The sequence below is a fragment of the Lactuca serriola genome, chromosome 5 (genome assembly GCF_051521515.1).
Source record: "Lactuca serriola cultivar US96UC23 chromosome 5, Lser_US96UC23_V15, whole genome shotgun sequence".
NCBI classification, from domain to species: domain Eukaryota; kingdom Viridiplantae; phylum Streptophyta; class Magnoliopsida; order Asterales; family Asteraceae; genus Lactuca; species Lactuca serriola.
This window is the reverse complement of record NC_136412.1, coordinates 146,929,409-146,956,172: the sequence shown is the minus strand read 5'-3', so window position 1 is coordinate 146,956,172 and position 26,764 is coordinate 146,929,409. Positions and strand designations below refer to the sequence as shown.

Genomic DNA, 26,764 nt, shown 5'->3' with positions numbered 1-26,764 from the left:
CCCTTGGAAGGGTGTTTTTGGTGATTTCCAAGTCCCTAATTTAACTAGGAACAAATCCAAGCTAGTGTCCAAGGCTTTTGGAGGTTGTAAGGCACACTTTGGCCCCTTTGTTAGGAGTTCACGACCCTGGAACTTCTTGGGCCGTGAACACCTTACTCTTGGTGTTCATGGGTGATTTGTAGTCCTATATACACTAACATACAAGTCTAAGGTAGTTACATATCAAGGGGAAAGGACTAGGCATCGTTTTACCCTTATAAAAGAGTTTACTCCCCAAGGTGTTCTTGGGCGGTAAACTCTCAAATATTGCTGTTTTGTTATGAAATCTATGTTAATAAGCACATAATAAGCCATTTAAAACAACTAGAGAGAGGTACTCACGATTTGGGATGAAAACCCGAAGATCCGTGAGAGAGAAAATGGCTTTTCTCTAGTTGGAAATGTAACTAATTAATAAATATGGTTCAGAATCCTATATATAGTCCTGGGATTTTTGGCAGAAATTATTTTATTCACAAAATGAACTCTAATATCATAGAGTTTTGGAATAACAGAGTTGCACAAAACCCTAGTGCATCCACTCTCTTAATATCTCCTTAAGTGTAAATCCTGAAATACTCAAACTTATACCCAAAAGTCTGGAAATTCACTACGACTGTTCTAACTTCTATTGACTTGATATTGTTTGTACAGGATGGAAATTTAGGGTTGTCACAATTAGATTCATTATAACTTAAATAAATAGTTAAATATATCATAACTTATTTCTTTGTACCAGGTATTGTTATTAGAGCATCATTTCCCTCAGTTTTATTTTAAATGTGACTAAAATGCCCTTTTTCATTTTTTATTTCTAGAAAATACCAAGATGAAAACAATTTTTTTTGAAATACTTTTTATGATGTAATTAGATATGTACTCTTTACGTAACAGTGATGTTATTGAAAAACATATTATAAATAATACATGTTACAATGTCCTTTCAATATTTCAAAATTTATATTCTTTTCGATAACATCAATAACTGTTTTTCAAAATTTATATTCTTTTTAATAACAGTTTCAAAAAAAGAATCAATTAAGAATTAATAAATAGTACATATTGAAAAGAAGATGTGAACAAAAGATTAAAGAGAATTTTGTACCTACCTTTATAAAATTGCAATGATTACATATATTTCAACACGTTTCACACACATGAGTAGATGAAAGAAAAAAAATCCTTAACAATGTATAATGATTACTTATTAAAAATGAGAAGGTTGCATGAAGGTAAGGGGTCGTTTGATAGTTACTAATTGGGTTAGAACTGACTAGGTTAGAAGTTGATTGAGTTAGAAGTTCTGACTGAGTAAATTTCTGACTGAAATTTGATGTTTGATTTTGCATCTGTCTTGTAATACAAAATGATTGTATTACCCTTAGACAACATCTTTTACAATAATTCATTTACATCAACTCTTAGAAAAAACTACGTACTTTTATTTATTTCTCTTATAGATGTGAAGCAACAGCTAACCACCAGCAAAATTTACTAATACTAAACAATGGATATACTTGTTTCATACAAATCTATTATATGGTTATAAACATGGAAAAATTGGAAAAAACCCATGAGCTCTTGACCTCGAAAAAACTTGTCTTTGGGGATTCAATCTAGAAACCAAAACCAAGAGGTGTTTGGCAGTCCATATCCTTGTAGAGCTTTTTCTTGATGTTCTTTGAAATCAAAATCAGGTGAAAGAAGGAAAATCGAAATCAGGTGCAAGATTAACAAAAATCGAAATCAAAGCACATCAACAAAGAAAATCGAAATCATGTGCAAGATAAACAAAAATCAAAATCAGAACAAAGGAATCAACGTCCCAATTTCCCAATTTTCTAGAGGTGATTGTTAAGGGTACCAAAGGAATCAATGTCCCAATTTTCCAATTGAGGGTCAATTTAGGAAAAACCGAATGTAATATATTGTTTCTATCTTTCAATCAGTCAAAAAATCTTTCAATTTCAGAGGTGAGTCGATTAAGGGTTAGTTGAGGAAGAATCATTTACCATTTGAAGATGAAATCGATACAGCCAAGGTCGCTATTAGTGGGTGTGCGAATGAGAAGGTCGTTATTGGGTGTACGATTGAGGATGAAATCGATAGAATGGAGGTGGAGGAGCGACCAGAAGAAATCGTGTCTGGGAAGGAGCATCACAGAATAAGAATGAGAAAGGGAAAGATGGAGATTATTGATCTCGTTCCCAAACCTTCATCTTTATAAAACGGACCGAATCAGATGATTTTTATGGACTGGGTCCCAAGTATGGACCCAGTCCAAGGTTTTAAAAGGAAAAACAAACATGCTAATTGAAGGTTGAGGACCCGGTCCAACTTTAGACCCAGTCAGAAGCCAAATCAAACGACCCCTAAGACTACTCCCATTCACAACCAAAACCAACCCAATTATCTATTAAAAAAATAATTTCTCTCTCTTCCACCTATACAACCCAACTAAACCCAATTTTTCACACCCATTAGCAAACGAACCCAAACGAAACTATTATATTAATTATGATTATTTTTTATTATATTATACCGGCTATATATTATGCTTTATTAAATTTATAACCTAATTTTGATATTATATTTAAGATTATATACACAATATAAAAAAAATATTAAAAAAATTCTTAAAATATATCAATAATGGTCTTTATTTGTAGATAAAATTATTTTACGTATTTTAGTATATTTTGTTAATTTTTTTTAATAAAAGTAAAACAAAATAAGTTACAAAATAATGTTTAATTAAAAAGAATTATAAACAAATAAAAAAAGAAAAAAAGAAAAGAAAATGGCAACTGATGGTTGGTGCACCAACGACCACGTTGAGTTTTAAGCTTTTCCTTTGATTTTTTAATTTTCTTTTAATTTTTAGCCCAACCAACTAAAACAATTGGTCACCAATGGAAGTAGTCTAATGATGGTCGTTTTAATCTGTAATTTAAAGGTTAGATGATCCATATTATTATCGTTATTGTAGATTGTAGAATATATTGTAGAATACAAAATATATAAATCTATGCAATCAGATGATCTTTAAATAATTAATTAAAGATCATCAAAATCTTTTCTAAATAAAAGAATGGATTTAACACGATATACTGCAAGTTAAGGTAAAATCATTATATACTTATAAAGCTAGCATTTTTCCTTTCACCACATTCATTTGAAACTCTCATTCATTTTTCCTTTCACCACATTCATTTGAAACTCCCATGACTTTTCAATTTCTTTCTAATAATGGTTATAAGTTGATTAATAAGGTTAAATAAATATATAACCTAAAGTGTAATCATATATAAACTAAATTTCAATATTAAAAGAATATATTTTCTTCTACTTATAAAGTTATGTTTTTAACTTTTAACATATTATACTTAATTTACTAGGTCTAATATGTTGTTGTATGAAAAACATTATTATTTTAAAACTACAACTTTTGAACAATTTGTATAAAATTCTTAAATTTGTAATTTAAATATAACCTTACAGGATCAACATAAATATAAATTTTAGTTCAACTTAAACAACCTAAAGAATATTTTGTAAATATTTAAAAGTGATAAATTGTAGTGTCTTTCTAATAATGATTATAAGTTGGTTAATAAAGTTAAATAAGTATCAACCCTGAAGTGTAATCATTAATAAACTAAATTTCAATATTAAAATAATATTTTTACTTCTACTTATAAAGTTATGTCTTTAACTTTTAACATATTATACTTAATTTATTAGATTTAATTTGTTGTTGTATGCAAATCATTATCAATTTAAAGCTACAACTTTTGAACAGTTTGGACAAAATACTTAAATTGTTAATTTAAATATAACATTACAGGGTCAACGTCAATATAAATTTTAGTTCCACTTATAAAAACCCAAAGAATATTTTGTGAATAGTTAAAAATGATAAATTATAGTGCTAAATGCAAAAACTAAATTGTAATATCAATTTAACTATAATATTTACTAAAGATATTTTTATAATCGTTAAAAGTTTTCAAATAATTAGCTTAAAATAACTTACAATAACAATAGTTAAAAATAACTCTATATAAATGATTATATTGTTACATTTAAAATAAAAAAAATATTTGATGTTTTAAATAATTATAATGATAGAAAGTAAAACATTAAACAAATAATTTTTTTAAAACTTAATTAATCGTAACTACAACTATAAATAACATTAAACTATATATTATATTATATTTTTTTCATTAGTTACCTGTGGGTAGAGGTCATTCACAAGATTGAGATTATGCAGTTTTAATAAATATATATATTATAATATAATTCAAAATAGAGTAAATTACATGAATGGCCCCTATGGTTTAGAGTAATTTACATGTTTGGTCCCTGACTTATTTTTTTTTAACTCGGAAGGTCTCTACTATTTGTTTTTGTTACGCACTTGGTCCATGTCTTACCTAAAAAGACTATTTTCCCTTGATTTTCTAATTTATTTAAATAAACACACCTCCAACCCCACCCATTCACCTTACCTTACCTACCCCACAATTTTTCTCTATTTAAATAATAGTCTTTTTAGGTAAGACGGAGACCAAACGCATAACAAAAACAAACAGTAGGGACAAAGCGCGTAATAAAAAAAATAGTAAGGACCTTCCGAACTAAAAAAAATAAGTTAGGGACCAAGCGCGCAAATCACCCCAAACCATAGGGACCATTCGTGTAATTTACTCTTCAAAATAATCAATATATCATATCTCCTTAGTATACGAATTATTATATCAAATTTAACAATAAAACTATTGTTATATTTAACAAAACATGTAAAGATTTCAGTTATTTAGGTTCTTCTGCGCAACGAATTCGCCTAATTGGTGATTTAAAACCGGAGGATAATGATAAATATTGAAGAAATACATTTTACCGTGATTAACGTGATAATATGTCCAACAAATTTCCAAAATGCAGGGAATGAAACAACGGGCAAGCTAATATTACTGGTTTGTATTTACCGTAATTTATTTACATTTTATTGAATTCAATTATTCAATTTTTATAATTAATTAAATGTAATCAATATGCATTCAATTTCAACACATAAAATGTATATAAGAAAGACACCCGACTATATATTGAGTAAAGAGTAAGGAAGTGAGAAAATCTATATAAGAAACAAATGACAAATGTCATATTAGCCCATCAAATTTATTGTGTTTGTTTTAAAAGGTCACTTAATTATTTTTTTTGTACATTAAGGGAATGATGTTTGAATTTACCGTTTTAAAAGGTCATTATTTGACTTGATACCGGATAACCAGGTAAAATGTGATGATGTATGCTTGATAAATAGGTTTAACACTTAAAAGCTTCCAACTTTCATCAACCTACCAACTCTATACCTACAAACGGTATTTTCTTCACTTTGTTCTTCTACGTCACCTACTTCCTCCTCCATCATTGGTGGGAAAAAATCCGGTCCTCTACCCCTCTTCACGATGTTACCCTCTCCGAACTCACCATCATCGTCTCTCTCATTGCCTCCTTCATCTACTTTCTAGGTTCTTTAACATCGATTTTGTTCAATCCTTCGTCGGTGCCTCACGTGTGGACGAGGACAACTTGGGGACTACCGGAGAGCGGCTTGGATTCGACGGGAGGTGTTATAAAAACATGGGGAGGCCGTTATTAGGGTTACCGCTTGAAGGATTCAATTACAATTTGATATTGGGGCAGTGCTGTAAGATGCCTATTTGTTCAGGTACCTACCGAAATCGCAGGACCTTTTTTGTTGGATGGTGGCGAGTACATGGTGCCCATGGCTACAATGGATGGATGTTTGGTTGCGAGCACAGATAGAAAAGCCAAATTTGCATTTGGTGGAGCCACGACGATTCCGTTAAAGGATGGGATGACGAGGGCACCTGTTGTTAGGTTTGGATCGGTGGCAAGGGCTCTATTTTCTTCAAATCGACAAAACCCGGTTTTCATTCGATTTCAAGCCCTCGAGGATAGAAATTTGTGCAAAATCTGAAATCTGAAACAAAATCTGAAACTTATGTATAACGGGTTTTAATCTCAAGTATCATTACAATGAAATTGATGTACAGAGAATCTTAAATCAACAATCGAAGCTCGGATTAACAATGAATAAGATGAATTGGATTGTTCCGATTCACGTTTCTGGTGCTCCGATTCACGTTTTTGGTACGCCGATTCACGAAGAAGATGTATTGGATTGTTCCGATTCACCATAAATGATTCTAAAACTTGAAGTACTAGAATTTAGTTTTGGGGATAAGTTTGGAGAGGGGAAACCTGTTATAGTAGGTCAAGTGACTTTTTTAACAGGTCAAACGATAGTTTATTCCCTTAATCTACCAAAAAAAAGTTGGATGACCCTTTAAAATAAACAGGAAAAATTCGATGGGCTAATATGACATTTCCCCAAGAAAGAAACGTGACAATATATGGAGTAAAGAGTAAGGAAGTGACACTTATATTGAGAACTATTTTTTTTATTAAGAAATGTAAAGGTTGGCTAAAAATGACATTTTAATTTTCTATTTAGATATCGTATTTGATTTTTAAGGTTTTTTTAATGGTTGAATTTGTATAGTTTTTTTTTTTTTGAAAAAGTAAATTATAAACATTTATTATAAGTTGATTTTTAATAAAAGTGTTCATATAATTTCTAAGAGCGAACGGTATGGGCCAAAACGAGTAACGACGAGGGTGACATGGCCGTTCTCAACAACGTCGTAACGGGGGGAACACCGCCCCACCCCCCAACTCGTTGCATCTCGTCGTCCGGTTCTTGCTGCCATGGAAACGAAGTGTAACGCGCAAAAAAATAGTTGTTGTCACTTTAGACCGTTTGAAAACGGTCAAATTCAAAAAAAAATTACCTTTTTACCTATATATATATATATATATATATATATATATATATATATATATATATATATATATATATATTTTAAAAGAGAATATGTGTATTAGTTATAGAGAGCATGAGAGAAAGGTTTATAAAAAATTGAAATAAAATGAGTATATATATATATATATATATATATATATATATATATATATATATATATATATACTCATTTTATTTCAATTTTTTATAAACCTTTCTCTCATGCTCTCTATATCTAATACACATATTCTCTTTTAAAATTTCAAAAAATGGAGCAAACCCAAACACCCCCCTCTCCATCATCAAACCCAAACACAACCTCGTCTCTCGGATTTGCGGGGTATGAAAATTATTTCAACATTTTATCGTCTCAAGGTTCACCACAAATCTCATACCACGGCGCGGCTTTCAATCTCACTACACCGCCACTGCAATTTCCCAACTCACCTTACGTTCAACAAAATCAATTTGGTCAAAACCCAAATTTTACAACAAAATATTTTCTCTACTTTTTGGTTCGATGCAACAAACAACCAACCAAACATCGCCTACAACACAACCATCAGTTCAAGTGGAAGCGGGAAGTAGTAAGAAAGGGAAAGGGAAAGGGAAATCGAAAGGGAAATCAATAGCGGTAAAAACATAAAATACAGACGTTCCAAAATGGTAGACACCGAAGGAGGAATACGCTTTGACGGCGGCTTGGTGTGCTAATTCAAAAAATGAACTTCTCGGAAATGGAATGAAAAAAGAAGCTTATTGGAGGGCGGTGCTCGACAAGTTCCACGCTATTTTAAAGAAAAATCTATATCGCAACAATGAGATGTTGAGCAGCAAATGGGGTATGATAACTAAGCGGTGCAGCAAATTCAACGGTATTTACAACCGGCTTGAGGCGCAACAACTTAGCGGAATCAATGACTTCAATTTGTTCAAATATGCTAAGGAACAATATCTGGTTGAAATGAGTCATGTTTTCGACTTTGAAAAATCATGGGAATTGTTGCGAGCGGATCCAAAGTGGAATAAAACGCCTACATCGTCGGAGGTCCAATCCAAAAGGTCTCGCAATTCCAGCTCAGTCGACGTGTCAGACGCACGTACTAACATCGACCTAAACGCCGATGAGGATGAGATCCCGGATGATATCGAAGAGATATCCCCACCATGACAACCGCCAGGACGCGACAAAGCGAGGTGCGCTGCAAGACATGCAGAGGAGGTGGAACGGCGGAAATGAGAGCAAAATTCGACGATCACAATTTATTAATAAAAGAAAAAAATGAATTGAAACGTCGTCATTTGGAGTTCCTGTAAAGGCAGACACGGGAGAAGCATGAGCAAAAAGAGAGGGAACTAATGACACATCGACTGTCAATTATTCGGACGAGCGAGGAGGGTTTGGCGCCTGCTGACTTAGCGGTGCTACAAGCGATGAAGGAACAAATTAGGAAGAAATATTTGAGTTAATTAGGATTGTTATGTGGTTTTAGTAGTAATCTGAATGATATTTTAGTTATAATATTAGGTTTAAAATTATGTTTTTTTAATTGTAATCGTAATTTTAGATTTTAAATATTATTATTTTTTTTAAATTTTATTTTTTATAAAAAAATATATTCATGTTAGTGATTAAAAAAATGAAAAAACAAAAAAAAACCAATTTAAAAAAAAATAATAAGAAAACATATTTATTTTCAAAAAGTTGGTGTTGCATCATGTTGCCCATTTCCCCACTTGGTGTTATAACACCTTGTTGTCTACACCTAATGCTTTAAAGAGTGTCAATTTAGCAACACTCATACAAAAAATATGAGTTGTATTCAATTATTCACCAACTAGGTGTGAGAGCCGTATGTTATACGGGTTTGATAAACCAAAAATTAAATATAAAAGTTAAACAAAATTTTATTTAAATTTGAAATTTAAAATTTAAAATTTAAAATTTCAATTTAAAAGGAAACATATTAAATACTATATGAGTATTAATATTGTAATTTATTGGTTATTTTCAATTAAGATAATTATAAATTAAGTGTAAATATGATGTATTAATTAAGAAAAGATAAAAACAAAATAAGAAAATGACAAATGGAAAAAACATTTAATAAAAAATACAAAAAATTGACATGTATTTAAATTAATGAAAGAATGATATATGACAAAATTATTTTTATTTATTAAGGAGGATTACATATAGAAAATCATATCTTTGATGTCAAAAGCTCATCATTAGCCATTAGGAATGGTAGGTCATGCATTCGAGACCCGCTCATACCCTTTGTTTCCTAATGACATAGACTTTATGTAAAAGATAGAACGTTTCCACGTCAACATAGAGGGATGCGGAATGTGGCATACCTCCTACTCATACTCATGTAACCTGCATATGACCTGAAAGCCTGCTAAAAGGTCATAAACGCAAAAATTAAACAAAACATTAAAAATACTTAAGGACCTTGATGAATACAAAAGACCCCAAAAGGTAAAACCAATAATTTTTTGAAGCTTACTTGCTTTTATAACATTACCCCAAATTACAACTAAGGGATATTTTGTTTTCTCCAAGAATGTTAAATATGAAAAGCAAACTTATTTCTAATTGTTTTCTACCTTTGAAAAAGGTACAAAGGAATCTAATCAGGGGAAGGTAGTGTTCGCTCATGTGGTTTAGTCACAACTCATAAAGTTGAAGAAAAAGTGGTGGATGGTTGTTGTCCACTTATTCATATACTAAAAAAGATAAATGGTACACGTTTTTTTTCCTTCTCTTTTAGTTTTTGCATCTTAATAAGAATAGTACAAGAATACAATTAATAAGAAACAAGAAAATAAAAAAAGTAAAAAATAAATAATAACTGATGAAAAAATTACATGAATTGTAAGTTACGTAGTTCAATTGTTTTTTTTTTTTTTTTTTTTTTTTTTTTTTTTTTAATAATATTTGTCAATCTTCAGGCACAATTTAATTCAAAATTATTACCTTTTAGTCCACCTCCTATATATTTCTATCACCGTCGCGGCCCCACTCATATTGTTTTATAACATTATCCTGACTTTTTGGTTTTGCAGCTCAAAGTGGACTATCACAATTAAATTTTATTTTTAAAAAAGAAATTATATATATATATATATATATATATATATATATATATATATATTTCTTATTTAGTTTTATTATGTCAAATCTTTATGTTATATATATAAAATATAGTAATAATTATAATTATATAAAGTATAAAATAGAATGAAAACTATAAGTTGTGCAATAACCGTTTTAGAAAAGCATTAAATATTTGGCATAGAGCAAAAAGCAAAATATCCAAAAGTCCTACAAAAAAATATGAAACTTACAAGAAAGAAGTTCAACGTTTTAATCCCAAAGTTAATTTTTTTTTTTTTTTTTGTTTCCCAACTTTGTTGGAAAGATTCTTTATAAGTATTTCATATCGTTTCGGACTTTATATCCTCGATCAGCTATATCATAAGCTATCTAAATAGCATCAGTCCTTTTCCTGAACCTGTTCTCTAAAGGTATGATTTTGTTCTGTTCCCATTGGGTATTAATCCTTTAATCACACTTTCTCATATAGTCATATACCTTAGTTTACTACCTATTTTTGTTTCAGAAACATGACTAACGGAACATCCACAGATACAAAATGGTTATGTGAAACTCCAATCCATTCTGATTTAGAGGCCAAGCTTCGGGGCTTCTTGGTTGAATTAGCGAATTCTGATAGAATACTTGGAATCCAGGTGCATACCTCTTCTCCAATATAATTGGTTTAGTATAAAGACAGACTTTCAATCTTTCATCCGTGCAATAATAGACATTAATTAAAGCTCTCCATATACGTTTTGTGATTGTATTTTACACAAACTTTGATTCTTATGTTTCTTAGGTTTGTGCATACAAAGATGGGAAAGTGATCATTGATACTGCAGCTGGAGTAATGGGAAAAGATGATCCTCGTCCAGTTCAGCTCGATACCTTATTTCCTGTTTTCTCTGCAACTAAGGGCGTCACCGCAGGAATGATACATTGGCTGGCTGATAAGGGGTATTTTCGTCAATTTGATATTTTTAAAACCCATAAGGGGAGCTATACGTGGTATCTCATTATGGAATGGAAGGAAATAAAAGTAATATGTACTTTCATTTTAGGATATTGAAACTTGACGAAAATATAGCAAACTTTTGGCCTGAGTTTGGTGTAAATGGAAAAGATAAGATAAAGGTGCGCAAATTGTTTAACCTTAATCCTATATCTTCAAACATAAAACTTAAAATTAGTTTAAGAGCGTCCATATATATTGCATAGTTTAATGTAATTGTTGAATTAATTTGGTGGAACACCTAATTGACATTCAATGACTAACCTCAATCATATTAGAATGTCATATTGGCAACTAATATATGGTTCCTGAATTATTTAATTAGAAAAATGAAACTTTATGAATATAAAATGTTAAACAAATATATAATTTTATTTTTTGATATGTTGGTCAAAAAGGATCAAAGTTGTATGAAAAAAAAGTTTAGCAATCATTTAAAGTTTAAACTTTATTGATTGTGGATGTCTTAAGGTATAGGCTTTACGTGGTTTTATGTCAACCATGTCACAAGTACCTCATTTATATCTCACATAGTTTCATTCTACATTTTCTCTAAAACTTTGTAATTATACATCCGACTACAAGGACGACATCACTTTTTCTTTCTTCCTCAGGTTCATCACGTACTTGATCATACATCTGGCCTACACAATGCTCTTGCTGGCATTACTGAAGACCACGTGTCATTTTGTGATTGGGATGAGTGTGTAAAACGCATTGCGATGGCCACACCCGAGACTGAGCCTGGTCGTGAACAGTTCTATCATTATTTATCATATGGCTGGCTATGTGGTGGGATAATTGAGGTATATATCATTATTACATGCATCTTCTATTTTTCTCTCTCCAAATACTTTGGATAATTGGATAGGACTGTGAAAAAGCTTTGTATTGCTATTTTTAATGAAAATGAAACACTTTTTCCAATTTTTTCAAAAAACAATTGAAATTAGTTATAATCTCAATCCAATGCATGCTAAACACAATCTAACTGTTGCCTCCTTTTTGGATACATCGTCTGTTCGTACGGGTCTGTGTGCCTCTTTGTTGACTTATTTGGTTGACTTTATAAAGGGAATGGTTACTTATTTTCATATATTTCTTTATTTTCATTGATGCATATGTTCTTGAATGTGCAGCATGCATCGGGGAAGAAGTTTAAGGATGTTCTGGAGGAAGCTTTTGTAGGCCCACTTAATCTGGAGGGAGAGCTTTTTATAGGGATTCCTCCAAGTGAGATTGACCTTCACAACCCATTAATTAAATTAGTATTTAATTACACCATTTTTCCACTTTAACCACTTAACTATTGTATATAATGATTAAACCATTATTATTAATTATTATTTTTTTGTCCATTCTAAGAGAAACTCATTTTCCAGGTTACTCGGTTATACTTTTTAATAAGTGCTTTTATGTGTATTATCCCCTTGAATTTGTTTGGTAGTTGATAAGAAACCTTCATTTTTATGTGCAATCCAGATGTGGAATCGCGTCTGGCAACTTCTTCGATCGATACAAGTGAATTTAGTAGCCCTCCTCCTCCAACCGCCGCACCCCCGGTGGATAAACAACCTTACGCCGCCATGCCATCCTCCCTCGTGCCGGCGGTGCTTCCTGCCCTTGTTAACTTATGCAACATAGTTGATGGCCGCCGTGCCATAGTACCTGCTGCCAATGGAAACTGCTCGGCTCGTGCTTTGGCCCGCTACTATGCCGCCCTTGTGGACGGTGGCACCATCCCTTCACCCCATTCCTCAACCACCAACAGCCATACAACCTCCGTGACTAAAATCTTTAACAACCCTAAATCGAAAATTCATGACGCGTTTTTGGGAACCGGAGATTATAAGGATTTAGCCTTACCGGATGGGAAATTTGGGCTTGGGTTTAAGAGGATTAAATCAACCGAGGGTTTGATGATCGGGTTTGGTCATGCGGGTTTAGGTGGTTCGACAGGATACGCTGACATAAACAATCGGTTTTCTATTTCTGTGACTGTAAACAAGATGTCTTTCATGGCTTTCACCACCGCGGAGGTAGTCCGGTTTGTTTGCTCGGAACTTGATCTTCCCGTACCTGAAGATTATGCGGGATCTAGGCAGTTTCATGAGAAACCGGTAATCAATTAAACGGGGATTCATTGATACATGTTCATGGATATATATTCCGATGATATTATATTAGAGGTAACTTTTATTATGCATGTTTAAGGATTCATACATTTGTCTTGTAAAGCGATCTTCCCTTCACGCATTTGTGTATCAACGATATGTGCTTGTGACGCATGATAAACATTTTATTAAATAAGAGAATTGTTACTTTATGTTACAAATTGGAAATGTAGTTGACGAAGGAATATCTTATCATGGTAATAATTTTTATTTGCATTTAGGTAGTTTTTTTTTTCTTTTTTTATTTTATACATTTTTGATCATTTAATTTGTTATGTGTTCACATATTTCTTTTGTCACAGATGACAATAGTAATATATAAACAAATTAAAATTTAAATGGTTAAATGTGTAAAAAAAAATTATCTAAATGTTAACAAAACGAAAAGTTTATTATCTTGATAAGTCAATTACTTATTTTTAATAACGATTTTATTTTTTTATATTTGTTTGTATAATATTTTTCAAACATTATTTTTAAAATATCAATAATTTTCTAAATACTGATCAAGTCTAATCTTTGCTTTTCAATTATTGTGAAATATTTTATATAACCTCCTATAATTTTTTTCTTTTGTTTTTTAGCATATACAGTATTTTTAAGTAAATAATATCCGACGATAAAATTAAGTAAATTAAATATGTAACAATAAGTATGGAGGGTCTTCTAAAAAAATAAAAAGAAAATATTATGTAACAAATAAAAAAAACAAAAAAATAATTTATATAATGTAAATGTTTTAAAATTATTCCAACTTTTTAATACTTTTTAGTTAGAAGTTTATAAACTTTTAATTTTTTTAATACAACGTTTTAACCTAGTATTTAACAGAAGTATTTTAAAATATTATAAAAAAAATATTAAATTTTCATATAAAAAAGATGTATGAAATATAAAAAAAAAAAGTTAAAAACTTGTAAGAAAAATATAAAACATTTATAAAACATTTGGTTTAAAAGCACTTGTATTAAAATTATAGGAAAGTGTAAAAAAAATTATAATTAAAGTTTAAAACATTGTAGTAGAAAAACCTATTGGAAAAAAATATGATAAAATTATTGTATGAAATAATAAAAATTCTTAAGAAATTTGTAAAAAAACTGTTCACATTTAGACAACTTTCTTTTTTTGTATATATTTGATCATTTAACTTCTTAAGTGTGCTCACATACTACCATTGTTAACTGCTATAGCAGGTGACAATGATAATATGTGAACACATTTAACAAATAAAATTGTCAAATGTGTACAAAAAAAATAAAGTTACCTAAACATGAACAAAACAAAAAGGTAATTATACTCGCAAGTCATTTTCACAGTGGGTGAATGGTTGGAAAAGTGTTCTTCCGTATTGGCTTTAGCATACCGATTAGATAAATTATAAATATGAGGAAACAAGGCCAATTAACTCTTCTATAACCCATAGAATCTATAGTTGCAAAGTGAAAAATATTTAAATTTTATTAGCATGATCATTTATTATAGATTTGAAAACAGATATTTATTTAGAAAGTAGATGTTTTGTTAGTAACGGGGAAGTGAGTAATTTCTTTTCGAGAATGGATTTCTTTATCGATTAGTTTCTTTTCAGCGGACAAAATATATATCTATTACCTTATATGTCTTGTGAAAGTCTCTAACATACATTGAGTATAAAATATAAAAACTGACAAATGAATGTTTAATGATGATTAGATGGTTAAAAGAATGTATCAATCAATTAACTACATTTCTGATTTTTACTAAAAATATTTATTACGTTTTGATGTTTATTTAAGTGTGAAATGTTTCCAAAATAAGCAATCAAAGAAGCAAACTTTCTTTGATTACTTATTTTGGAAACATTTCATACTCCAATCAACATTAAAACGTAATATATATTTTATTAAAAATACATATATCTATATTAGATTAAACATAAAAGTTTAAATAAATATAGTGGGTAAACATGAAACAAGTTGTGTCGCAACCTCTTTTTTGGATGACATGACTAATTATTTTAGAAACAATATCCACAGATCTTAGGGTCATAACATTACTATGCTTGACCCTCTGGGCTCTTTTGAGGAACTCCATGTTATTTGTGGCAAGGAAACCGAACGTATCAAATGCAAAAGGTATAAACGTGTGTTGATTGTCCATGCATGTTTTTTCATGTTTTGCCACTTTGCATGATACATCTTTTAAAGGAGCTTGCCCCACAGTGAAAATCCCGCTCCCTAAGCCCACACAAGGGGAAACCTCTGTTAGATGCACATATGCATGCTTCCCTCCATCCCATCCAAAATCTAAAACATCAGTCGGTCTAAGTGTCGATCTTCTTTCCAACGGACCAGTCAGAATGTTCACAGGTGACTCTTTCTTAATAGAAACCCCGGTACGCCTAAATATGTTAAAAAACATCCATAACCAAATCGTGTCGGTACTTGAAACCTATGAGCTCTCTACAATGAACTGCATGCACCCCAAAGGAGTCCAAGCATGCTTTGCAACAAATAGGGCATGTATTATCAATCGGAAATAAAGGGAACATAAGGCGATACTTGAGGATAACACGATACTCCACTGCCGACATATGTTGGCCAAAGCCGTTAATAGGAATAGTCAAAAGAAAATCTTGAGCATGTGGTGTGCTCAGACACTCAAAAACTCTTTTCTGTTGAATCGTCATATCGAAGTGAACTTCCACGTCTTGGACAATTTTACTAAAAGTGGCACTCGCCGCCAATGAATGTTGGACTTTTCGAGGGGTAATGTATTTATTAATGAAACCTTTCAAGTCAATGCCCATAATCGTATCACGAAGGCTGGCTAAAGCACAAACATAATCAGAATACATACCAAATATGACAATATCTCATAAGATATGGTCTTGTAACACCCACGATTGAGCTTGTGAGGCCACAAAAACATTAGAGGAAGCCTCTACCACTGAATATAACCCCAAACCACCAAACCTGATTGGTAATGAAGCAAGTCGCCATTGAAAGTCCCCAAAGAAAGGGTCCCCACAAAATTAAGAAGGTAGTTAATCGATTAACACATTCTTTTAACAATATGATCATCGTTAAACATTAATTTGTCAATTTTTATAGTTATATACTTAATGTATGTTAGATACTTTCACAAGAAATACAAGCCAACAAATATATATTTACTTAAAAGGTTAAGCATATTTATTAAAGTAAATATTAACGTAAAGTTTATTTTAAAACTACTCCAAATTTTACAAAGAAACAACCAATTTGATGTTATTGTATAAAAATATTCTGCAGTTAACCCACCAAAATGTAATGTAATTATATTTATTAATAAGTTAATATTTTCGATGTGCACCTTTTTATTCATTTTTGGTGTTCGGTGTTTCAAGAACATATTTGATATAATTTACATAAACATACAAGTTATCATTATAACATATGAGAAAGATAAGGATTACTAATTAGTTTAAAATCAAGATTTTAAAAAAATTACACTTGGTTTATTTGTTTTCTACAACTTCATTTTTGAAAGTCTCCACCCATATTTTGATTTTTTTTTTTTTTTTAAATTTCAAAACGTTATCAACCAAAACTTACATATTGCAATTTTTAAAATAGAAACAAATATTTTTTCCTTTCATTAATCAATTATTACATTAGAATTAAACAAAAATAAAAAAATATATAGTTGTCATTGTTCAGCTTTTGAATTACAAATAAACAAAAATAGACAAAGCGCAAAATTATGTAGACATCCTATTCTTTTATATAACATTGATACAAAAATATCAAAAAAGATATAGCTCCCTCCAACTCTCTTCTTTCACATCTTGCATTTTCCTGTTATCCAATAAGTTTTTCATAAAACAAATTATTTAAAAAAAGAATCATAACCTTTAATTTTCAACAATCGAGACCAATGTCCTTCCTAAAAAAAGAAAATGAGACACATAAGCTAAACAATCAATAAAATAATTATTCAAAGTAAGCTGAAAAAAGATTCCAATCAAAACATAACAAAGAAGAAAGATGGTTGGAATCATCAATCATAAGCAGAGTATGTGCCAAAGTAATATACATTGTCCAAATACTAGAATGGTTTCCTACTTTCTTTTCTCACATATCTTTTGTTAAAACCACAACCATTTAATATCTCATATGCACGCTTTTATACACATCTATGGATTCTAAACATTTATAGACACACTTTTATACAATGAGTAAATTATATGGTATACCAATTAATTTTCTTAGGTCTGAAATATGACACAAGTTATTTAGCAGATGAAGAAATATAAATCAGTGATTCAAAGGTTACATCATAGGAGTAACAAACATTTGATTCTAATTTAGTAGTAACTGGTATGGATTTTGATTTTTAATCAAACTACCAAAAGGATTGGTAGGATGTAACAACTTAATTTTCAGGTCAAAAAATTTCATTTTTAAATTAATACTTTGGAAAGCATTTGTAAATAAAACATTGTCTGATCAAATCATTCCACAATCATAAATCGTGTTTGAAAACCAAAATACGAAATCAACTAAATATCAGAGTACAAATCCCAGAACAATCTCGTATGGCGGAAAACAGTGTATGTGTATGATGTATTGCTACCGCGCCAGCTCCTTCCCCTTCGATGAAGAGGTACCTGAAACCAAAACTGAAAACTGTAAGCACGAAGCTTAGTGAGTTCCTCCAACGTACCACGTACCATACAATCATATAACATACAGTATGATCATATAACATACCATACTTGTCAGGCATTTCTGGGGTGCCCGACCTACCCGGTATGGCCATTCTGGGGTGTCGTCCTACCCGTGCGGCCATTCTGGGGTGCCGACCACCCTTCGGTCCTAACAACCGAACGTCGAGGACTGTTTCACCCCTACCACTACTACTATCACATATCATAACATAACATACTATCAGACATATCTGGGGTGTCTGACTACCCTTCGGTCCTAACAACCGAACTCGGGGACTGTTCCCCTCCTACTACCCCTAACGCATATCCCAGATCATGCTAGCATATAATCACGACATCACATACTATCAGACGTATCTGGGGTGTCTGACTACCTTTCGATCCTAAGAACTGAACTCTACTACTATAACACATCAAGCTAGCATATAACATATCAGGTAGTAGCAAAACTAGATGATATCACAAAGACAATCATATAACACACAATTCCTACTGGTGGGACGGCATTGTGGCCGTAGACCCACTGCTACTGAAAGGTAACTCACCTCGAAGTAGCTGCTGATCTGCGCGGGAACTGTATGTCTGCTGCTGCTGCTCCGGAAATCCTCCTGCTGCAATTCCTACGAAACACTCAATCAAACACTGCTAACTGTCCTTAGGGTAAAATGACCATTTTACCCCTTACCAAGTCAAAAGTCAAAGTCAAAGTCAACTTCCAGTTGACCCGACTCGCCGAGTTGGCTCGCTAAGTCGTCGAGTCCCTATCTAGTCGATTTTCCTCACTCCCGTCCCTACTCGTCGAGTTAGGCCTTGACTTGACGAGTCTCCTTCCATACAGATATCCAATAGTCCTTCATTCGACTTGCCGAGTTGTATGAACAACTCGTCGAGTTCATCTTCATCCGATGAACACTCTGGTATGTGACTTGCCTAGTTGTATGAACAACTCGTCGAGTCTGTTCTTGAGGCAAGAAGATTGCCTTGGATTCGCCGATTCAGGGCAATGACTCGCCGAGTCCCTCTGAGTTTGGCTTCCGACTCACTGAGTCCGCTTATAGCTCACTGATCCCACTCGGCATAACTCAAAAGGGGAAAATCAGGGACTCACGACTCGACTCGCTGAGTCTGAAGAACGACTCGCCGAGTCGCATGCATGCAATCACTATATACTCAATTCTGCTTGAACCCTGTGTGTTCCATTCATAGATATGGGTTCTTAGGGCTCGATTAACACGTAAAGTTTCCAACTTTACGTGTAGATAAACACCAATGACGGTTTTAAGGCTTAAAACACACTAAAAGAGTAGATCCAGGGCTTTCATGCAATATGGCTTAAAAAGGCAGTAGATCTAGGCTCTTGAAGCATAAACCTAGCTAGATTCAAAGGCCATTCCACTCAATATGATCTCTATATTACAATCGAGCTAGGAAATGAGTAAAGATGGCTTAAATGGGGTTTCTAAAAGAAAATCATCATGGCAACAAAAAAAGGTCCGAAATATAGCTCAATGGACTCTGGATTGAGTTCAAGATCCTTGCTCTTCTCCTTCTCCTTGGTCCTTCCTTCATTCTCTTCTTCAAACTTCAAGGAAAAGCATACAAACACTCAAATCACAAGGGGGGGGGGGGGCGTTAGGTTTTGTTAAAGGATGCTCTAGGAGTGAAGGGGGCGAGCTAGGGGCGCATAAGGGGGTTTAAATAGGGTGCAAACCCTTGAAGTTAGGGTTTCATCCAGACCGGCGGACTCGCCGAGTCCAGGATATGGACTCTTCGAATCGGCAACTTAAACGTGCTCGATATCTCGTCTTTAATCGGCGAGTCGGGCCTGCAACTCGCCAAGTTCTAGATTAAAAAAATGCAAAAATACTTAGATTAAAATACATACAAGGAACCAGGTGCTACAAATCTCCCCCACTTATTTTAGACTTCGTCCTCGAAGTCTGTCACTCGCTCCTCGAAAAGCTCGGGATAGTGTTCCCTCATCTCTTCCACCGGTTCCCAAGTCCACTCTGAACCCTTCCAGTGCTACCATTGCAGCTTCAGTAGCTCCACCCTCTTGTTCCTCAGATCCTTCGACTTCCAGTCGAGGATTGCTACTGGCCGCTCAATGTAATTCAGGCTGTCATCAACCTGAATATCCTCTAAAGGCACCACCACTGAGTCGTCCACTAGGCATTTCCGCAGCTGCGAGACGTGGAAGGTGCTGTGGATCTGACTGAGTTCGGTTGGCAGATCCAGCTGGTATGCCACCTTGCCCACCCGGGCCAGAACCCTAAAGTGTCACACCCCCAAACCAGGATGGCGGAAACATTCGGGGGTGGGTGACTTCACGTAGTACCATAACAATTGAATATCGTAACGAAAGTAACACAACCATCATATATATAATAAAAACGTACATTGTTGCGTTATACATGTTTCCAAAAGAATATTACAATATGATGATTTAAAATGTTTGATAATAAATGCCTTTAGCGTTCCTTCTTCAAAAGCTGGTAGTTACCTGTATCACTGATTCCCTGAGAAATACAAGTGGTTTCGAAAAAGTATCAACAATAAAGTTGGTGAGTTCATAAGTGTTTTGTACTGAAAAATATGTCTTTTTGGAAGAAAATAGATGAACGTGGTTTTCAGAAAATCCAATATTTGCCACATATAGTTTGAAAAGTTCCCAAGGTTGGAGAGCGTTAGTATCTTTCGTACTTAAATGATAAAGATAAGTTTTGTACTCAAAATAATGTAAATACTGAATGCATGTATGAATCTCGTAAATCAAGCTTGTTTTTATACTTTCGTGTGAATCTTATAACCATACTATTGACACAGACTGCCTGTAACAACATTCTTTAGGTGTTGTAGTGTTATGAAATTTGTCACCCCAGACCTGTCGGTCTAACTGTAGCTAACAGTTTAGGTGCGGGGTTGTCAATACCGTATATATTTATACACAAGTATCACGTTCTCCTTCCAAGAGATTATGACTTATAATACAGGACTTGAAATGCATACTTAAAAGTACGTTGGAGTTGAATATCTCACATCACTTAGTATAAATGGATTTACGATAAGAAAGACTCTATTTCACTTTAGATGAAAGTAATTTATTTTTCAAGATGTATACGTATGAATAGTTCGCAAACTATACCCATTATAGTTTTTCTAAAAGTGTGTTCCATTTGGTGAAGATAACTTGGTGAAATACTAAACTTTATGAAGTAAGATGTTGGTATCGAAATAACAATAAAATAGATGTTGCATTTATAAAGTGATATGTTTTCTTGTATTGTACATGTATTCCCCCCTAAAACATGAAAAGACTTGAAAAGTAGGGGTATGAACTCACTTGTTCGGTTTGAAGAGAGTGAGGCTAGAGTCGGGCAGAACTTCAACTGCAGAAAGTTGCGTCTTCGAGCTTCTCGGGGATCTCGGTAGTGTAGAACCTTCGTTGGGGGCTCGAGTGTGGAACCGAGGGTGTCGGGATGGTCTCTGGTACGTAAGAGTGTGTGAGAGTGAGTGAAAGTTTGAGAGAGGTGTGCCAAAATCCGAAGTTTATGCCTTCTATTTATAGGGCTGAAGGCGTGAGTACGTTGGGCGTACGCGTTACAATGGGCGTAACTTTGCGTCATGGCTTACGACTCGGGTCTAGCTAGGTGTAGAGCTTGCAGCCGATGGGAATCGACCTTGCACCTGAGTACACTGGGCGTACTCTTGAATTACGTTGGGCATAATTCTGGCTTCCATCTTCTAAATTCCGTAACTTTCGCGTACGGGCTCCATTTTTCGCATTCTTTATATCCACGCGTAGGTGAGATTATGCTCTACAACTTTCATTTCATTCAGACTCCATCGACTAGTTTTGACTTTATTTTTAATGCTATGTTTTTAATAGGCGGGGACTGCTAAAGTCCGTTAAAAATTCATAACTTCTTTATCCGACGTCTGTTTTCGTTTGTCTTTTTATCATCTTACTCCTATTGTGGAGACCTTCAACTCTCGTTTAGGTTGCGTTAGCTAAATATCGTATGATCTTTAATTCGAGTTTTTAGCTCTCTACCGCTGTTACGCAACAATTTGAAAATTCGTAACTTCTTCATAGGATGTCCAATTTGGGCGATCTTTTTATGTACGTTTACAGTTTAACGAACTCTACAACTTTTGTTTAGATACTTAAGGCTAAAATGCATTTTATTGGAATTTCACTTTTTACGTTAAATACTGTTTTACCGGGTGTGTCGTGAATATTTGAGTGGTCATAGTTTCTTCAATATAACCCGGTTTCGAATGTTCTTTATGTTTTTGGAAACCTTGGCACGATATCTAACATTTGATGCATCCCAATTTAGATATTTGAACACTTTATTTTTTAGGCTAATTTCGTTGATTCCAAATAGTTTTCGTTGTATTTGACTTTTGAGTGTTACATTGCTTTTGGAAAAATATAGGGTTGTCACATCATCACCCCGTTAGAGGAATTTCGTCCCGAAATTTAATCTAAGACTGAGTTTACGGGTTAGGGAAGAGATACGGGTACTTTTGTTTCATCTGATCCTCGCGTTCCCAGGTGGATTCAGGTCCTCGGTTGGCGTTCCAGTGGACCTTTACAATAGGTATGCGACTTTGTTTAGTTCTTTTAATTTCCCGATCCATGATCTCTACTTGGTCTTCTACGAATTGGAGATTCTCATTTATTGCAATTTTGTCCAGAGGGATGACAAGGGTCTCATCGGACAAGCACTTCTTTAAGTTTGATACGTGAAAGGTAGGGTGTACGTTGTGGAGTTCCTCAGGTAATCGAAGTTTGTAAGCCACCGGACCGATCCTGGCAAGGATCTCGAATGGTCCAATGTATCTTGGGTTCAGTTTCCCACACTTTCCAAAACGTATTAATCCTTTCCAGGGCGAGACTTTTAGTAGATACGGTCTCTAACCTGGAATTCCAAGGGTTTCCGTCTTTTATCCGCATAACTCTTTTTTCCATCCATTGATGCTTTCAGTCGTTCCCGGATCTGAACAATCTTCTCCGTAGTTTCCCTTATGATTTCTGGCCCAGTGAGTGTGTTGTCTGTTGCTTGTCCTTTTGCTAGTTGTGTGTCACCCACTTCTACCCAACACAGAGGTGATCTGCATTTACGGCCGTAGAGGGCTTCAAACGGGGCAGCCTTGATGCTAGTGTGGTAGCTATTGTTGTACGAAAACTTGACCAATGGTAGATGGGTGTCCCATGCTTTGCCAAAATCGATTACGCAAGATCTCAACATATCTTCTAGGGTTTGTATGGTTCTCTCACTCTAGCCGTCAGTTTGTGGGTGATAAGCAGTACTCATGTCTAGTCTTGTTCCTAGAGATTTTTGCAACGACTGCCAGAACCTTGAGGTGAATCTACTATCTCGGTCTGAGATAATGGATATGGGCACACCCTGCAGTCGTACAATCTCTCTGAGGTATGTTCTAGTTAGTTTCTCCAATTTATCCGTTTCTTTGATTGGTAGGAAGTGCGTTGATTTAGTTAACCTGTCGACGATCACCCAGATGGTGTCGAGTTCGCTTGCCGTCTTGGGTAATTTGGTTATGAAATCCATGGTTATCCGCTCCCACTTCCATTCGGGAATTTCTGGTTGTTGCAACAATCCCAAGGGCTTTTGGTATTCCACCTTGACTTTGGCGAACGTTAGACATTTGCTCACATAGGTAGCAATTTTGGCTTTCATGTTCGGCCACCAGTATAGTTTCTTGAGGTTGAGATACATCTTATCGGAGCCGGGATGTATGGAGTATCGTGTCTTATGGGCTTCGTTCATGACGACTTCTCTGAACCCACCAAACTTTAGTGTCCAGATCCGATCCATGAAGTAACGAACTCCATCATTCTTGACTTCAAACTTCTTATCTATTCCCCTTAAGGCTTCCCCTGTCACATTTTCAGATTTTAAGGCTTCTATTTGGGATTCCTTGATTTGCGTGGACAGGTGTGAATGGATTGTCATAGTTAGAGACTTCACTCTGCGGCTGTGACAACCCGAAATTCCAATCAGTCAAACCCTAAAAGTCAACCACTTCGTATCATAAGTCAATGCCATTATTTCTTATTTTTAAGAAATATAAAGTTCGTTTGATTATTTTAATATTATTTTTAAACGAACGGGTGAAAGAAAGTGCCGTCTCGGCTTTTGAATTTTAAAAACCGCAAACACATCGCATCTTAGAAATTCCCGACCAAACTTTTAGGTTTGGGTTGAAAAATCACCCAAAAACCGTGAACTCATACCTATGTATGAGTTTACTCCCCAAGACTAGTCATTATTGAGTTTACTCCCCAAACACCAAAAGAGTAAACTCCAAAATATCCTTTCAAGTATCATCCTTGATTTTGTTCTAGATCTTCAAACTAGTAAGTGTTCTAACCCTTTCAAGTTAGTATATCACTTAATCTAGTGATTGTACATCCTTTAATCCATTCATTTATGTGTTTTGACTAGTTTTTCCAAAACACCAAGAACACCAAGAACACACACTAGTGTTCTTGGACTTAAAGTTCATTTCAAGCTTCCACAATGTAAGTACTTCTATCCTAGAGTCATTTAAAGCTAGCTATACATGTTTATACCAAGGAAAAGTATCAAGAGCACTAAGAACAAGGTGTTTACGGTTTTGGGAGGCTCCCAAAACCGTAAACACCAAATATAATGCCTTAGGGTGCTTTAGGGTGTCTAGATGCTTCACAATGCCTTAGGGACTTGTCTAGATCCATCCTTGATGAACGTATCACACAAAAAGCACCAAAATCATATATTTTTATGTGTTTACGGTTTAGGGATCTCCCAAAACCGTAAACACCTCAAATGTTGTGTAAATGTCCCATAAATGGCCCATGGTTGTTCCTTATGGATAGAATCTAACCTAGACTAGTGCCATGTTTGAGCTAAGGACTTGAAAACTGCCAAATACCAAACTTAGGAGTTTAAGGTAGTAAACTCATGAGTTTAAGGTAGTAAACTCATGAATAAATGGTCCTTAGACCGTAAACTCCATTTAGGAGTGTTTAGATGCCACACAACACTTCCTAAGGCTAAATCATGAAGTAGGAATGCTTAGAATGGCTTAGAAGACTTCAATTCACCAAATGGTCAAAAGGTTAGGAGTTTACGACCATAAACTCAAGATTTTACGACCGTAAACTCAAGGGGTGTTAGTCCATAGGGAGTAAACTCATTTTAAGAGTGTTCCTTGAACCCCAATCATACTAGCATTTCCTTACAACACTTAGATGCACTCCTTAGCACTTATAACACTTATACAAAGTGTTTGTCATGCCTTAGAGTGTCTTGACTTTCTTTATTATTTGTTTAAAGACTAATTGTTTATATACATATATCCTTATATGTTATTAGGATCTTTGTGCGTGTCTAAGTCTTCACTTGACACCAAGCACTTATCCGACACTTCCTTCCGATCCACTTGCTACAGGTGAGTTCATACCCCTTAATCAATGTTTTAACTGTTTTTAAATGTTTTATGGGGGGGGGATACAAGTAGAATTATGCTAATTATTATATCAATCACATGTGATTAATAAGCAGCATTCAAATGATTGGCTACTCATTAGCCGTTTTACCAAACAGTTTCCATCAAATGCTTTTCTTAAACATTTTATATGTTTAAAACTCCTTATTAAACTGTTCATTTTAATCTGTATGTTACATTTCAAACTTATTTACAATTGTGTTTTAAAACAAATGTTTCTTTATACTAAACTATTTTATCAAACCCATGCCTTCAAACCGTTTTATAGATTGACATCAAGTCGATCTTTTCTTAGATAATAATTATGTTCAAAGGTTTTACAAAACTTATTTTATGCTTTTATATTATAAATTGCATGCCTATATATGTATAGTTATATTAGAATGTTGAAAGGACTTAGGAAGGTTATCCACCCTGTTTCCTTTTCCTCAATTGGATGTCGTCTGGTGGGATATCGGGTACCCGTCCGAAGGTCGTTTAAACATTAGTTATATATAATGTGTACATATATAGTCATAAAGGTCCTTCCAGTTCATCCAATTCCCTTGGGTAGCAAGGGTATACATCCATGTCCATACGTACCAGTTAGATTACTAGTAAACTACCATATGAGTAGCTTAGGAAGATACTAGAACTATTACACGAACGGGATTTCATACAATGAGTCAGTTCATTCATGAGTCAATACTTTCTAGAACATTACAGTACATTACTATACTTGCTAGATAAAGAGAGCATACATTACAGCTAGAACATTACAGTACATTACTATACTTGCTAGATAGAGAGAGCATACACTACAGCTAGAACATTACAGTACATTACTATACTTGCTAGATGGCGAGAGCATACATTACAGCTAGAACATTACAGTACATTACTATACTATTACATAGATATGTTTACATGATCACACTTACATGAGTACAACTACATGATCACTTACATGAGTACGCTTACATATACATAGAACATACGTCACTAGGTGCTATAGCATGGAACCAGTTCAGGATCTAACTATACCGATGAATCACAACGCAATTGTGATAGTTATATCGAGTATACATGATCATAGTAATGTGGATGCTCACGGCTTGCATACATGCAGGGGTCGTGGGTAGGTCCCAAAATCCCTTTGACAGGGAGCGTATAGCCTATGATCTATCCATCACATTATACCTTATTCCTCAAATAAGGCAATTGAGTACCGATGTAGTTATTTATAAAAAATGCTACATTACATAGAAGAATTACCCTAGAATTTAGGTAATTAGTACGGTTGTAGTTCGACACTACACCATAGTACTATTTCATTTTCCCA

General features: G+C 33.8%; 1 protein-coding gene across 2 annotated transcripts; it reads left to right on the top strand.

Annotated features, from left to right (window-relative positions):
• Positions 1-10,328: 10,328 nt before the first annotated feature.
• On the top strand, positions 10,329-13,390 carry LOC145053070 (uncharacterized). Of its 2 annotated transcripts, none has more exons than XM_079001041.1 (7): positions 10,329-10,471; positions 10,567-10,696; positions 10,843-11,000; positions 11,105-11,177; positions 11,670-11,861; positions 12,195-12,288; positions 12,538-13,390. In XM_079001041.1, exons 2-7 carry the CDS (start codon positions 10,571-10,573, stop codon positions 13,185-13,187), a joined length of 1,293 nt encoding a protein of 430 aa, XP_078857167.1. In that variant the 5' UTR covers positions 10,329-10,471; positions 10,567-10,570; the 3' UTR covers positions 13,188-13,390. The 2 variants fall into 2 exon arrangements, with proteins under 2 accessions (XP_078857167.1, XP_078857168.1); XM_079001042.1 differs by having other exon boundaries at positions 10,391-10,471; positions 10,593-10,696.
• The last annotated feature ends 13,374 nt before the right edge of the window (positions 13,391-26,764 follow it).